The following is a 15,608-nucleotide window of genomic DNA, read 5'->3' on the forward strand; positions in this document are numbered from 1 at the left end:
CTTAGACCTAGATGGACTGAGGTAGTAAAAACCTTTACTTTTTACTACCTTTGTCCATCTAGGTCTTTGTTTAGAATATTCACTTCAGCCAAAATGCCTATCTCTTTACTTTAGTTGGGCCGTTGGGGTGTCATAGTATAGAAAATGTCCAGATTTCAAAATTTTAGGAATGGGTATGCAGGGTATGCATACCCATACAAGATACATATCGGGTTTGAGTAGGGTATTGGTACGAGTATGATGCTACGTAGGTCTGCAACCTTCATCCACTTCCATTTCCTTTATTTTTCTTCTATTACTGCCTATTTAAGCATGAGAAGATACAAGTGGTTAAAATATTCTTTATTGTATCTCCCTCTCTACCCTATGAGAGGGTGGAAATTTTCATCATATATTAGTTGCCTTTAAGTAGAGTCTAGCATTATATTACTGAACTACAAAATGGATGTTTAAAATAACAATATATGATAAAGGAGAGTGCTATTGAAGAAGTATATCATTGAACTTTTGTGCTTCATGCACATCATTTTCACACCATAACCAGTTGTGTTTTTACACAAGTCTAAAGCCTCCTTTCCGTCCTCCAAAATATCTGATGTCTGGATATATAGATTTATTTGCTTTTAATGTTCTTTGAAACTTACCATTGATCTTGTATTTTTCAGAGGATGGCAGGAGTGTTACATTTGGGATTGGAGATGAACGGTTTCCTACCTCTTTATTGGACCTCCCATGTGTTAGAGATACAAAACTTATGATGATAATGTGCTGATTGGAATTGCAGACTTTGGTCAAGTAAAGTTAATTTAGTAAACACCATGTTTTCTTGCTTAGTAGTGATTTTCATAAGGCTGACCATACGTGAGAGAAGAGAATGATATTGCACCTGATACACAGAAGTATACACATGGTCTAACTCCTCCAATGAGGGATGCTCGACGTCGGAGGTTGCTTAATGATTTCTCATTTTATGCATGTTGTGGGACCGACAGATGTGGGCATGATAAAGAGGAAGAGGCTTCATCTTTTCCGCATTGTTACCAATAGGTTGTTTCTTAGATCTTGTCTTAGATAGGTTTTAAAATCACTACACGTGAGTCTCAGCTAAATGTCGATTAAATTATGTTTTGTCTAGTGGGACTTTAGGTGTTTGTGTGGTGTGGTTGAAAAGGAGGGATATGAGGAAGTGTGGGGAATGAGAAAGCATGCTATGGTTTGGTGTCATTGTTATGCGCAAGGGATATCTCAAGTGCTCCGGTTTTCATGTTGACCGTATCATTTGAGAGAGCAAATTTGCTCCGGCTTAATTAAACAACCGCAACATTTGCTGGAGTTCAATTGCTCCGGTTTAATAAAGAACCGTAGCATTTAGCAGCGTTCAATTGCTCCGGTTCTACTAAACAACCGCAGCATTTGCTGTAGTTCAATTGCTCCGGTTCAATTAAGAACCGCAGCATTAGACAGCGTTCAATTGCTTCGGGTTTGCTAAACAACCGCAGCATTTCTCAGATATCAATTGCTTCGGTTTTAGCAAAGAACCGCAGCATTTTACAAGCGTTCTATTGCGACGGTTTTAACAACAACCGCAGCATTTGATAATTGCTTCGGTTTTGCATTATAACCGAAGCATATATCAGCGATCAATTGCTCCGATTTGGTTAATAACCGAAGCATATAGTAGAGACCAATTGCTCTGCTTTTATGAAAACAAAAGTGAGTTTTCACCAATAAACCATAATTTTCGAACATTGACAATTGCAATTTCTAAATCAATACGATTTAACTATTTTATAATTATAAACTTATTTGTGATTGCTTATGGTGATAGATGAACGTATTATTGTCAAATTACTAATATTTTTCACTGAAACGAATTTCAATATATTTATGATTAATGTAATGTACAAAAGATTAAAATTGTAAGTATTGTAGAAATTATTAAAAGTATCTCATATTTTGAGTTTTGAGTAAAGGTTGTCATAAAAAAAAAGCCACAACTTTTATAAATTGTAAAATGTTTTTATTTCTAATCATTGTTGCTTATTATAAATGTTGTCATAAAAAATAAGCTACAACTTTTATAAACCGTAGAATGTTTTTATTTCTAGTCATTGTTGCTTACTATGACCTGAAAAACAAAATTTAGGCAAATTTCATATTATAAAGTTTAATCTCTTTCAACTAAAAATATATAATTATTTATTTATTTATTTATGAATAATCTTAAATTTCAAGGTACTTTGTTCATATATACCTACTACCAAATCATCACTTTCACATGTTATATTTTGCTATTTTTGGTTTACTCTTGTTCTCAGGTTCGTCTCGTATAAATAAAGAGCCTTGTCCTAAATTAAACTATAAGGATGAAAAATTGTATAGATACCTGATGCGGTGATTGAATCGATCTGATTTGGTAAATTAGATAGATGTCCGATCCTATTTTTAAGTTTTTGGATTTTTCGAACCACTAATTGGATCTGTTACGGATAACAAATTTTCAATCTCAGATAACCAATTTATATGAAAGCATAAGGTTTTTTCAAGACTTTTACAGATTTTCTATGATATCCAATTCAAATTATTCAGATAACTTTCCTTCGAAAAATTGACTCAAACGAATTATCTTAATATTCGATTTTTTCCTAATTCAAAATATCGTATCAGATTGAATTCCGAAATAACACACCACTTATTTTTTGTCATTTCTTTATTTTCATTGCTCTATTTCAAATCTATCTTCACTACTATTTGATGTTGGCTCTATCTTTAATCTATATTTAGTTATCATACTATATGTAGTTTACGGATAAGTATAATGTTGTATGTTGTTATTTGTATTATGTTGGCATCCTTACATACTTTTCTATAAAGTTTAATGTTGAAAATTTTTCGTTTTTATGAGTGGAAATGGGAAGGAGAGGGGGGGAGGTTTGAGGGAGCTTCACTATATTTGGTGTAGGTTCTATCTTTAATTTATATTTTGTTGTTGTACTTTCTGCAGTTTAATTACTTACAATTAGATTGCTCTATGTTCCAAGTTTAAACTATAATGTCGGAAAATTAAATTGTCTTTTTTTGAGTGGAAATGTGTGGAGCTGTTTCAGCTTTAGCCACTTTAATTTCAATATTCCTTTTTTAGTTGTCATTCAATGAATATGGTTCTTCTTATCATTCCATACCTTTAATAGTTGCAAAAATCTAGAACCACTCTTTCCATTCTGTGTCAATAATAGAAAACTGTTAATTAATCTATCGTCATGACTCATGAATTTCTATGTGACCTTAGTATAACCGCCATGTCAATTATTCTGGCTTGCTTTTCATGCATCTCGTTGGAACAAATTTATTGTTATAGCAAGCGAATAGTTTCAAGTTGGTATAGGCAATATTTTGTTAAATATTAATTTCTTTGTTCTGTTTCAGAGGTAAAAATTAGCCAATAACCTATCCTTTCACTAATTTTTTTTTTTTATTTATTTTTGGTATTATTCTTTTTTTTTTGGTGTCGTATATATTATTCATTTCACTCCTTAAACCTTCCCATTTTTTATAACATGTAATACATATGCCTTTGGAATAGAGTTTCTCGAAAGTTTATATAAAGATGGCTCCTACAAAGGAGCTGAAGAAAGACAGAACTCAAGGAGTACTATGATTCTTTGAAACTTAGTCCGGCGAGAAGTTCCTCAAGGCAGTACTCGATCATGCAGCTTTCGAATTTTAGACAATCGAAGTTATGCTTTACATTGCAACTTTTATTTCTAAAGTTGAGTATCTTAGGAAGTCTTTTGAAACATCGGGGGTAATCTTAATAAGCATTTACTATTAACAATTTTTTGGAAGTTGTGGACCTTCCATATTCTGATTCTTATCTTGACGAGAGCATGTTTGTCTATCTTTAGGCAACATGTGCAGAACTTAGAAACAATCGTATGTTTAATAGACTTCTAGATGCAATCCAATTAAGACAGAAGAATGCATGAATGCTGGGACAAACCATGGTGGTGCTTAGGCCTTTAAGCTCACCACACTCGTCAAGCTCATTGATATCAAGAGAACTGACGGCCGAATCACACTTTTACACTTTGTCCAGTAACATATCAGTAATTTTGAGGACTCTCATATTTCTTAGCACCAACATTAATCAACCATCCTTTGAAAAATGAAATGGAATTAAGAAATAAAAGGGATCAGTAATGTCTCACAGTTTCTTTTTTTATGATTTTGAACTCTTTTGACTTCATGAGTAAGGATTAGAATAAGGTGAGAGAGAGGCAAAGGGGAGAAAAAGAAAAACTATTGGGAGACTACTTTTAAGGTAAATATATAGCAAAGAGCAGGAATACTGTTGAGAATTAGTCTTACTAAATACTTTATTGGGTCTATTAGTCAAATTATATAGGTTTGCCGAGATCTTACTATTTACTTATCTTGTGAGTGAAAAAAGAACAAGGGGATCTGGAAGGAGAGAGCAAGAGGATGGAGGAACCTAGCAGGTAGGAGAGAACTTTCTAATGTAAGGAGAGAATATAGAAGGGGAACTAGCTTTACTAAATACTCTCTCTTTCGACTTAGTCCAATTATATGCATGGCTGACTAAAATCTTACTATTTGCTTAGCTTATCGGTAGAAAAAGGACAAAGGGGAAAAGAGAGCTAGAAGGGAAGAGAGTGAAAGGATGGAGGGACTAAGGATGATAACTGGCCAAATCTAGAACGGGTCCTTATGGACCGGATACAAATCCGCTTTCAAATGTTGGATCCAGGTCCACTACCCCCAGATGCAACGGGTCTAGAAAAATAGGACGAGCGGAGATCTGGTAGATGGAAGAGAGAGAAAGAGAAGAACTTGTGATCTAATGAGTGACAAAAATAGAACGAGACTTGGGGAATATATAATTTAGGGTGTTCGTATCAGATATTCGACAAATGCGATCTAAATATGATCCGAAAAAATCGAATATTCGAAAATTCGGATCGGATATCCGAAAAAAATAGAACTTTTCAAAGGAAAATTTCACAAAATAAGTTTCAGATTCCCAACCTTGAAACGAATATTTCGGATTGGATATTCGAAAAAATCCTAAAAATTTCTGATCCATACCCAATCCAAAATAAAAAAAAAAATTAAAATCGGATCGTGTATTTGAAAATTTGGATCAGATATGTATGAACACCCCCAATGTAATAAGGGTTTTGAACCTTTTGCCTTTTCGACTATCCCAACCCCTATATAAAATAAAGGGTCTACAAATCTGGATCTGGATCCCAAGGTCAGATCCATAGTTAGATTTGTATCTCACTTCTAATTCTGATCTGTCGGGTCGAAAAATTTGAAATCCAGTTTCGGAAAAAGAAACTAGATCCACGAATCCTAACCGAGTCTAGGATCCATTGACATCCGGGGGAGGGACCAAGCAGGAGGGAACTTTCTAATGTGTGAATTTTGAGAGAATTGTTGTTTGAGCTTCTTGTGTCTTAATGACTAAATATAATTTACAATAGTTACTAAAATGAACAAATAACTTAACTATAAGAGTAATTGCATGAACATCATTATCATAATGAGAGATTAGTGAGTGAAATATAAATAACAGATTAATTACTGTAGGAGTAGATGGAGGGAATAGAACTTGACGTTGATTTTCTCTTTTTCATGTATATGATTCAAACTGAATATGAAACTTTCTTTTATTTGGTTCCTTAACGAAAAATGAAGAAATTAAATCCTAAACTTTGATGGAAAAAAATATTACAAAAAAGTTTCTCTAAAATTTGCAAAATGGGGGGGGGGGATTACACACGTGGATAATTTTTTCATTTGAGTTTTTCTATTAAAAAATAATGGTTTCACAAGCAAGTATTAAGAGTCACTTACAATTATAAGATATATGAATATGAGTATGGGAAGAAAGGTAAGTGAGAAGGAGGGAGAAACATGTTGTTAGATTTCTGGAATATTAAGGGATATAGTTAATATTGATTGAATCTATTTTCACATTTATAAGTCAAAGACATATATAAGTAGTTTCATTAAATTTTAAATGAAAAATGAAGAAAATAAATCCTAACATAGAGAAAATGATTTTTTTTTCATGAAAAGATTTAAACATGCAAAACTAGAAAAGCTAAACAAGATATGGAGAAGAAAGCAAACATCTTACATAAGATAATAATTTCAAGTACAAGCATCAAACAACTGAGAGCAATAGATTCCCATACAATATGCTAATTATTTCTATCATAATTCAAATATCGCAAATATATTTTGGGGTAGGACACGCGTTAGCATGCCGCGCAACAACAAGTATATATAAATGTGTAAATATATACAAATACAACTATACAAGTTGATTGAATTAGTGAGCAGATGACAAATTTTATATAAGTTATGTCCAATATACACAAATGCAACATTATAAAATAATCCACTATAAAAATAAATGAGGGAAAATAAGGTTGTCTATTTTCTCTATCGATGTATGACATACTATTTTACCTAAAAATTGTCTAAAATATTTTCAAACTTGCTGACGAACTTTCGAGCAGAATTTATAAAGACTCATGCTCATCCCATTACGGTTTTAAGCAGATCCCAAACTCAATTCGAACTTTGACTGAGCCGAGCGTGAATAGTTTGCGAGTCACCCTAACTCATTAATACCCTAACGAGAATGTTTTTTTAATATGCAAAAGACCTAAAGTTTGTCGGCCCAAGTTTACCTACGTTTAGAGATGTAAATGGATCGGGTTCGGGGCGGGTGGAGCATCACCCGCTACCATCCGCACCACCCAATCCATCCATCACCCGGAAAAATCACCACCCGAATCCATCCATCCATTTACTTTCGGGTGAACGGATGGATCGGGTTATAATCGGGTGAAATTACCTCAAAATAATGCTAACCATATAATTTCAGAAAAATAAAGTTTCAACCGACAAAACCATAGATCCACAACCACAATTCAAATTAAGTTCAAAATCACAGTAATTCGCATACAGAAATTAGGAAAATTAGGTTGGGCATTGGGCTTTTAGATTTGGACATTTAGCTGGGCCTTGAAGATTAGACCTAAAAAATGTTTTTTTTAAAATAAACGGGTGATGGATCGGATTAACGGGTCGGGTGATGGATGAAAATTGTCCACCCGAACCCGATCCGTCACCCACATCCGTTAATCCGTCACCCGTTCACCATCCGTTTAAAGCGGATTTTTCACCCGTACATTAAAACGGATGGACCGAGTGACCGGGTGGTCCACTACATATTGCCATCTCTACCTACGTTACAATAACATAACAAAAAAAAAAAATAACTCTCTCTTAACTGATTTGAAGTCATTTCTTAATCTCTTCTTTTAAACACACTCCATTGTTGTTGTTTTGACTTTGTCATCACTAAAAATTTTGATGGCAGAAGATGGAAATGATGGTGATTGCACAAGATTTCAGGAAATGACTTACTGGACAAATTTCAAGTCCTTTCGTTTCTTCGTCTTTCTTCCTGCAGATTTTCTTTCCCAAATTGTAATCTTTCTTCTCCTCTTTAATTTTTTTCTTTCTTTTGGTGTTAATCATTTTATGCTTCTTCTTTTTATTATTAAGTTGCATTTGCATGTTAATGTTTTTCTGTGAATTTTTGGTTCGTGAACTTTTTTTAATTTATTATGTAATCTGTGTTTGTGAGAACAAACAATATCTGGAGTAAATGATTGTTCTTTTTGGGATTAGTGAATCTGTGACTGTTAAATGTCAATGAGGTTTTAATGTAACTCGTAAGATTTAACCATACTAAAAATCTCTTTAGTATAGAAACTGAACTGTTTTAAAAGTGCAAATATTACTATACTAAAAATCTTGAAATGAAATTAAAGATTACGAAAGAATTGTTCATATACATTATGATAATATATAAAGTTCTATTTTATTCTGTGAATCAATGTTATTTTCTTCAATATATGGTCAATCTTACATGCAAAACTAGGTGACAACATTTTGACATGGAGGATCGTTAAAATCTTTTTTTTTTTTTGTTATTTTTTTTGGGGGGGTTAGACTTGACAAACTTTATATTTTGGTGAGTTATCATTCTTACTAGATTATCATTTACATAATTACATATGCAATTCAAGAGTTTTGGAAGTTAAATGAATGGGGTCGAAAGTCGGAGGCTTCAATTTGCCACACACACAGATATGTTGAATTTGTTTCCTCAAATTAGATCACTTTTTCATCTGTGTAATGTAATGCTAAGAAATGGCTCATACAGATTTTTCATACTTCCTCCGATTCGTTTCATAATACTCGCTATACTTTTCATTATGGAAAGTTTCACATTACTTGCTACACTTTTTGGGCAATGAACTCTCTCTATCTCTCTCCTCTCACATGGGTCCCTTTTCTTTTTACTCCTTTACCTCTTTCTTCTCTAAAAATTGCCTAGGAGTCCGTGAATTGAAAAGTGTAGCGAGTAATATAAAATGGAGGAAATACAATGAAATTTGTGACTTGTTTCAAGGATGAAGTTCCTTTTCATTCCATCTTAGATTTGATATTTTATGAAAAAAGTACGTGTTTGGAGATGAAGTTTCATTCGTATGGACTTTGACATAAGAGTTTTTTTTTGACAAAATTGCATATAAGTTCATTATCATTATTGACCCATTTGATGGGTTACATCCATTTAAGACAAGGCTAGGGCTAATATTCTTCTTTTCTCCATTTCTGGATTTCTTGTGCTGTTCTCAATTTTGTGAGATAATGCTCCCCTTTTATGTATTGAGAAAAGTTTGGTACCTAACTACTTTAAAACTGAATGATGACTTGCAACTTGCAAGTGTTCGTGTAAGTACGTGTGTTGTCTACTGTTTAAACCTTCAATGAAGGTTAAAGATATATCGTTGAATAATGTTTTGTGGCTCTTACTAAAAACTATTTGCTTGGATTAGTTTCTTGAATTAAAATCACCACTTGATATATGTGTTCAATTTCCAACTTTCCTACTCATTATCATTTGATTTGCTCCAGCTTTCATTGGTTGCATGTGTTTGATTATACTATGATTTGTAATGGGAATTACGTGCTGTCGTGCTCCAACATTCCTCAAGTTTATCTGTTTACTTACCCAGATTGTAAGATTGCTGCACATTCTCCTCAATAATTAGTAACATGAACACATTATGAAGAGCGTTGAATGTAAATGTCATAATGAAATTTTCTGTGGATTTATTTTGAACTCTGTTTCCTTTATTCAAAGTGCATACTGAATATCATGTGTTCCTATGGCCTATGGGTCGTCAGATGATCCCGAAGATTTTTTCTGAGAAGCTGAAGGACATATTACCTCAAATGGCTGTCCTCAAAAGTCCCGGAGGTGCTACATGGGATGTACAGCTTGTGAGAAACAATGAAACCCTTTACTTCAGAGAGGGATGGAAAGAGTTTGCGGAAGCTCATAATTTTAAAGAGAACGACTTGCTTATCTTCAAGTACGAACGGGATTCCTGCTTCAACGTTTGGGTGTTCGACAGCAGAAGCTTGTGTGAGAAAGCTGGTTCATACTTTGTCTGGAAATCTGCTTCTAGAAAAAATGAGGCAGGTGAAAATTCCCAGTTAAAGAGAAAAAAACACACAGGAGATTCTGTCGATGCTGCTGTCCATAATGAGAATCCAGAGCTTGAAGGTTCGGATTCCGAGTTGGACCCTGCAGGAGCCTCAATGAAGAAGAGTCGCAGAAAAACTATGTGTGGCTTGAGGACTAGTGATGCTGAAGCAAGTACACCTTACACTGATAAAAGTCCCCCAAGTGCAGCAGAGAAAGAGAGACCTGTGCCAATAGCGGATCGAGAATTGACAAAAGAGAGCTTTAAAGTGGTCATGAAAAATAATAATGTTTCCAATTATTATCGCTTGGTAAGCTTTTTCTGTCTCTTCCATTTTCATTAACTGTGCAAAAAAATGGCCTTCAATGACTTTCAAACAGGATGACAGTCACTTGGTTAAGATTCCATGACAAATTTACCCAGATTTACTGCCAAAGTATACCTCTCTACTAGGATTAGAAATCTAAAACAGGTAGTAAATCAGCCAAAATATGGTATATATAATGCTTATAATAAACCCTCATTTTCTCTGACTTCATTTTGTTGTATGCCTCTTAACTCAATTTTTGTTGGATGAAAAGAAGTGGCTGTTCAGAAACAGCTTCTGTAGTAGTTTAACCCCTACTCTAAGCTAGCCTTAATAGGATATACCGGGTTGTGGTTGTTGCTAAACTGAAACTATCTCTGATTCTGGATCATCTAATTGTGATGCCTTTAAAAAGATACTAAAATTTTTCGCTTTATCTTGATGCAGAGTATTCCTGCACCATGGTCAAGGGAGTATCTTGCTCCAAAAAACCAGGATGTGGAGCTCCGTACAGATGACAAAAAGTGGACCGCGAGGTTTAATCTTGAGCCTCGGTGTGGAGGTGGAGTGCTTGTTTCTGGGTGGAGCAAGTTTGTTAAGGACAATTCGTTGAAAGAATTTGATGTGTGCGTGTTTCAGCTTGTAAGCCAGAAGGATGAGCCTGCTATCTTTGACGTCCTAATATCTCGCGCTACTCCACAAGTAGCCAATCAACCTTCTAGCAAACCATCTTCTGTTTGATACCAGGGTCGATAATATAGATCAGGTTAACCCTTTCTGTGTTTAGTTCCACTCCTTGATGAAGTTTTACTTTTACTACTAAAGCTTGTTACGGCTTTTAAATCAAAACCTATGTATATTTCACTACTATTTTTGGGCAACATGTAAACTGACAGACAACTAGCTCACTTTCATGGCCTTGTTAATTAGTAACCTGATTGGGGCACCTAGACTGCAATACTGGAATTTTGAGTTCGCTCAAGTGACACTCAGTCAGATTGAAGTGAATCAAAAGAATTAAAAGAACGTCTTCCCTTTTCTATTGGCTTAGAGTTCCATGTAATCACCCAATTTCCTTCCTTTTTTCTGATTTTGTTTATCTTCATTATCGATTTCGTTGCATTTTGGCTGGGTTTGGTTAACACCAAAGACTAAGGGCCCGTTCGTTATCGTTTTTTGTTTTCAATTTTTAGTTTTTTTGAAAACTAAAAACCAAAAATAGGAAACCAGTTTAGTTGTTAGTTTTCAAAATAATCATGTTTCCAACAAATTTGATTAATTTTTTATTCATTATAGGACATATATTATATGATTTTGAAAATCAAAAAACAGAAAACCACGGTAATACCAAACGGGCTCTAAGTTATTTGCAGAACAAATAGATATGTATATCGATATTCTTATCCTTAATTAGCTTCATTATTGTTCGCAGTATTAATGGTTCACATAATAAATTCTTGAGACTAACAACACGACAATTGCACTAATCACATAACATTTATCATTATAGTAGTTTGCAGTAATTACATTTAGAAAGTACCCGCTTAAGTTAGAAGGAAAACAATTTTCTAGGAAAATTGGTTTTTTCAATAGAAAAACTTTTTCTTTAAGGAATTAAACAAAGGAAAACTAAACTAAAATCATGTTTTTCCCAAAAAGTCATTTCCAATATGACCAAACGGAATGTTAAGGGTTATACACGAAAACTTAACCAAATCCTTGATTTAGAAATGGAGAAAATTTACGAGTATTATTTCAAGAGGGAGTACTTTCTCTGAATTCTACAAGGGAAAAAAGATAGTCAAATAACATGTAAAACAACAGCAAATCAACCTAACAAGACATTATTTGCCATTTTAAAAGATAGTCCAATAACATGTAAAACAACAGCAAATCAACTTAACAAGACATCATTTGCCATTTTTTTCTAGTTGCATATGCTTTCTGCAAAAAAAAGTTGTGACCTACATGCTGCCAGAACAACCCTGACTAAAAGAAAATAAATAAGGAACTGGCGATATCCTACAATCCTCAAATATCTTTCCTCTCTACCTCATCATACTCGTCATCATCATCATCTTCAACCTCGTCCATATCTGCATCATCATATATGCTACGCGAAGTGAATTTGCTTAGTTCACTTTTTGAATCTTCGTTCTCGAAGTAATCAAGTCCATACTTGGTGTCTCGGTGTTTTACAAGGAGCCAACGTAATAACCGATCTTCTTTGTTCAAGTAATGAAGCTCCTTGTTTATATTGGGTGTTGCCATCATTGTCATTTGCGTGAGTTTTCCCTACATTTATGAAACCAAATATTTCATGTTCCCATAAAGACTAAGACTGACCGTTACCAACTTACCATATATAACTATAAATATAAAGTGTGTAAAATACATTTATAAAAAACACATGAGAATGCTCAAGCAACCTAGTAACAAGGTCTCAAAATTGTAGCATAAAGTTGAATCTACCCTCCCATGATGATATGACAAGAAAGTCTATAACCTTGAAAAAAAAGGCTATATGACCTCATTATCGAAATTCAACTGTCCATGAATCACCACCTTCAACACCAATCTGAAAAAAAAAAAGAATAGAAATTTGTCTGTTGTACTCTATTTAAGCCTTCAATTGACTCTATATTCCATCCCAAACAAATTTATAAAACTACCTAAATATACTTGCTAAATGATATGATAACAACTGCTGTGAAATTGAACAGACCAAGAAAAGTGAGTGGTAAATGGTAAGTGCTGGTACTTGTGCTATAAATAACCTTTCCCATTCTAAATCCACAACTTTTTATGACATATGGATTACATGCTAAAATATGAACTCTAGAAGATCCATAGCTTCAACCAGAAAATTTGCAAGTAAGAGATCAATAACAATGAAAGACTGATTCTATTTCCTTCTAACAACCTAATCCCTTGACCTATAAGGGTAATTCGATCCAAATTTCATCCAGCAATAAAAACTAGGTACAGGGGAGAGTCGGTATGATTCTAGCAATCATGCTAGCTATAATAACAATAACAATAAGAAACTAAGAAAATGTCAAAGATGGGACCAGAGGATGGAGATGGAAGCATTAAAAATAGAAGATAGGCATCCACATAACAAAGATAATGCGCAGAAAGGGAAAGGAGGGAGGGGATAACCTACCTATAGCAGAATCCGCTGTGATCTGCCAATTGAAACCTTGAGAGACAAAGGTTCTGTCAAGGGCCATCCCCTCTCAAATTCTGTCATGCGTTGAAGCATCATCTAACCATCACTTCTTAAATCTTATATTTCGTGTAGGTCACCTGAACCTTGTTTCATTTCGTTTGTTGACCGTTGTCTATGGCTAAAAAAACTACCTTAATCAGATATTATCTAGTCCCTCAAGTAATCCCTCTCCTTTCTATAACTACCTCTCTATCTCTCAGATTTGGCTAAGGAAAGTCAGATAGTTGCAGGTTTTCTTGACAAAGACTGTGATTGCTAGATCTTGTTCTAAAACAGACAGAGACTTGAAATGATAAGAGCACCAACAAAGCACTTTTAACATATCTCTGAGTTGCCACTTGCCAGCAACGAAGGTTACTTCCCTGGAAGATTTATATATTAAGAAGGCAGTATTAATGCTTCTTCTAGTATAATTGTTAGGTTGGGTAGTTTCATGGAGGTTGTGCTTGTTCTGTTGGTCTCAGTAAAATCTAACTCCATTAATTACCTCCAAAATTAACCATCAGCTGCACATCAAGTGACGATGCACCACCATTTAGAGATAACAAAGAGAAAGCAGAACTGCCTGGAAGATGCTATCTCTAGAAAGTTCATTCTCAAGTTCAGAAAAGCTTCATTAATGAATATAAATTTTCAATAAGTGAGAGAGATGTCCTATGAGCATGACCCCAAACAAATGCTAAAAACCCAACTCTCCTAAAATAATGCAGCTCACACATCAGCAGCTTAGTTTCTTAGCTTAGCAGTTAGTTACAAAAGCTGTTAAGTTTATTAGAGAATTGTACACATCAACATTATTCTGTTACATTGTGTACTATATATATTGTTACGCTGCTGTAATCATTTGACTAATGATGCAATAATAAGTCTTCTTCTCTCTCTATTATTCTCTCAAACTTCTCTCTAGTAAAATCTTTCTATGAAGTTCTAAAACTACTTTATAAAAGAAATAGACAAAAGACCCTTGTGTCTCTTAAAACACAAATGCTGGATAAATTATATCAAAGTGGTCGTCCGTAGTTGAACTAGACAACTTTATCCAACAACAAATGAGTACTAGCCACTCCAAAAGCAAAACACGAATCACTTATGAGAACAAGTCCTTCATTCATTAAGTTTCCCCTTAGCAAGCTCCATGCCTACACTAACCCATATTGGACCCTTCGCCTTTCAACTATTGAAAAAAGCAAATCTTAATCATTACCCAGTGCCTCAGAGGATACTCCCACTGAGCAAGGGAGGGGACAAAGTCAAATATACACAACCTTACCACCACAACCATAAATGAGTGATTTGTTTTCAAACAACAGATAAACTAGACGAATGGTTACGATATGACATCGAACAGATAAATTAATCTATTTATCAGATTGATGAACAAAAGCAAACATAAATTATAATGAAGACGGGCGTGAGTATGTTAGTACCTGAAAGTATCTTCCATCAAGCTTCTTAATACCATAACCCAGCTGAACCTCTCTAATGGACTTAAGTTCCGTGAGCACACCATTTCGAGCATAAACATGTTTCCCCACCCTAGCAATCAAGTCTGTAATGGCTTGCTTATTCACATGGGGCTTAAATAATAGCACACAGTCGTAGAGCGGCATCTTTTACTTGTTCTACCTTCACTATATAACTACTTTTCAGTCTGCACATATATACCAATTTACCAATTAATATATATGATAACAAACCCAAATCAATTGTAATCAAAACCAATTTAATCAGTAAAAAGAAGCAATAATATGTATTTTGTTTCCTGTTGCCTAGAAAAAAAATTGAATCCATTCCTAATAAACACATACCAATTGACCGTATTTTTGAATCAAATAAACACCTACCAATTGAAAAATTGAACAAGTTAATCTAGCCCTAAATTGCTAAATCCCTAAAAACTATATATTTGATTTCAATTTCGATAAGTCTCTAACTAATTAATAACATCTACAATTTAAATGTAAACATTAAGTAATCTGAGAATCTAATATATATGAAGTACGAAAATTGAAAAACAAAGATCAAAAACCTAAAAGATAACTTACTGTCAACAACTATGTATTGGTGAGGGTGTGGCGCTTGGACGGTCGGAGGTCGACGCTCTGCAACGGCAAATGGGCTGGGAATGTGAGCCGTCGTGTTTGAGAGAGAGAGAAGCGTGTGGTGAAGTGAAGTGTGTGAGAGAGAAGTTCTTGCCTCTCTTCAATATTTTTTTTTTTATGTTGTTTCGATTTTTTAATTAAATCTAGTTATTAGGCCCGGGCTATGCCTGGGGTAAGCAATAAATTCATTTATTAATATAATATTTTATGATACATAATACTAAATACAACTTAGCATAATGGTTAAGAGTTAAGACTTTAGTATATGTACTTGATGTATCGGGATCAAATCCTATACTATGCAATTTCTAAATTTTTTTATTGACATGGATTACATGAACTAAAACTCCCTAGGGAGAGCG

At 34.1% G+C, this 15,608-nt stretch overlaps 2 protein-coding genes across 2 annotated transcripts; one reads left to right on the forward strand and one right to left on the reverse strand.

The window, feature by feature from the left end:
* The first annotated feature begins 6,962 nt into the window (after nt 1–6,962).
* LOC104907772 (B3 domain-containing protein REM16) lies at nt 6,963–10,980 on the forward strand. Its single transcript, XM_010696761.4, has 3 exons — nt 6,963–7,530; nt 9,304–9,915; nt 10,360–10,980. Exons 1-3 carry the CDS (start codon nt 7,414–7,416, stop codon nt 10,651–10,653), a joined length of 1,023 nt encoding a protein of 340 aa, XP_010695063.2. The 5' UTR covers nt 6,963–7,413; the 3' UTR covers nt 10,654–10,980.
* A 760-nt stretch (nt 10,981–11,740) lies between these two features.
* Nucleotides 11,741–15,359, reverse strand: LOC104907773 (hypothetical protein). The gene is made up of 3 exons (XM_048643385.2): nt 15,190–15,359; nt 14,572–14,795; nt 11,741–12,207 (listed from the first exon to the last, which is right to left on the reverse strand). The coding sequence occupies exons 2-3, from the start codon at nt 14,752–14,754 to the stop codon at nt 11,944–11,946; spliced, it is 447 nt and encodes a 148-aa protein (XP_048499342.1). The 5' UTR covers nt 14,755–14,795; nt 15,190–15,359; the 3' UTR covers nt 11,741–11,943.
* Nucleotides 15,360–15,608: the final 249 nt, after the last annotated feature.

The sequence above is a fragment of the Beta vulgaris genome, chromosome 4, assembly GCF_026745355.1.
Source record: "Beta vulgaris subsp. vulgaris cultivar EL10 chromosome 4, EL10.2, whole genome shotgun sequence".
Taxonomy (NCBI): domain Eukaryota; kingdom Viridiplantae; phylum Streptophyta; class Magnoliopsida; order Caryophyllales; family Amaranthaceae; genus Beta; species Beta vulgaris.

Excerpts from the sequence above, each read along its gene's own strand:
- LOC104907772 (XM_010696761.4), top strand. The coding sequence starts at position 7,414 with ATGGCAGAAGATGGAAATGATGGTGATTGCACAAGATTTCAGGAAATG. Across the intron at positions 7,531-9,303 it reads CAGATTTTCTTTCCCAAATT|ATGATCCCGAAGATTTTTTC; the intron begins GTAATCTTTCTT and ends ATGGGTCGTCAG. Across the intron at positions 9,916-10,359 it reads TTTCCAATTATTATCGCTTG|AGTATTCCTGCACCATGGTC; the intron begins GTAAGCTTTTTC and ends ATCTTGATGCAG.
- LOC104907773 (XM_048643385.2), bottom strand. The coding sequence starts at position 14,754 with ATGCCGCTCTACGACTGTGTGCTATTATTTAAGCCCCATGTGAATAAG. Across the intron at positions 12,208-14,571 it reads TTGATGGAAGATACTTTCAG|GGAAAACTCACGCAAATGAC; the intron begins GTACTAACATAC and ends TCATAAATGTAG.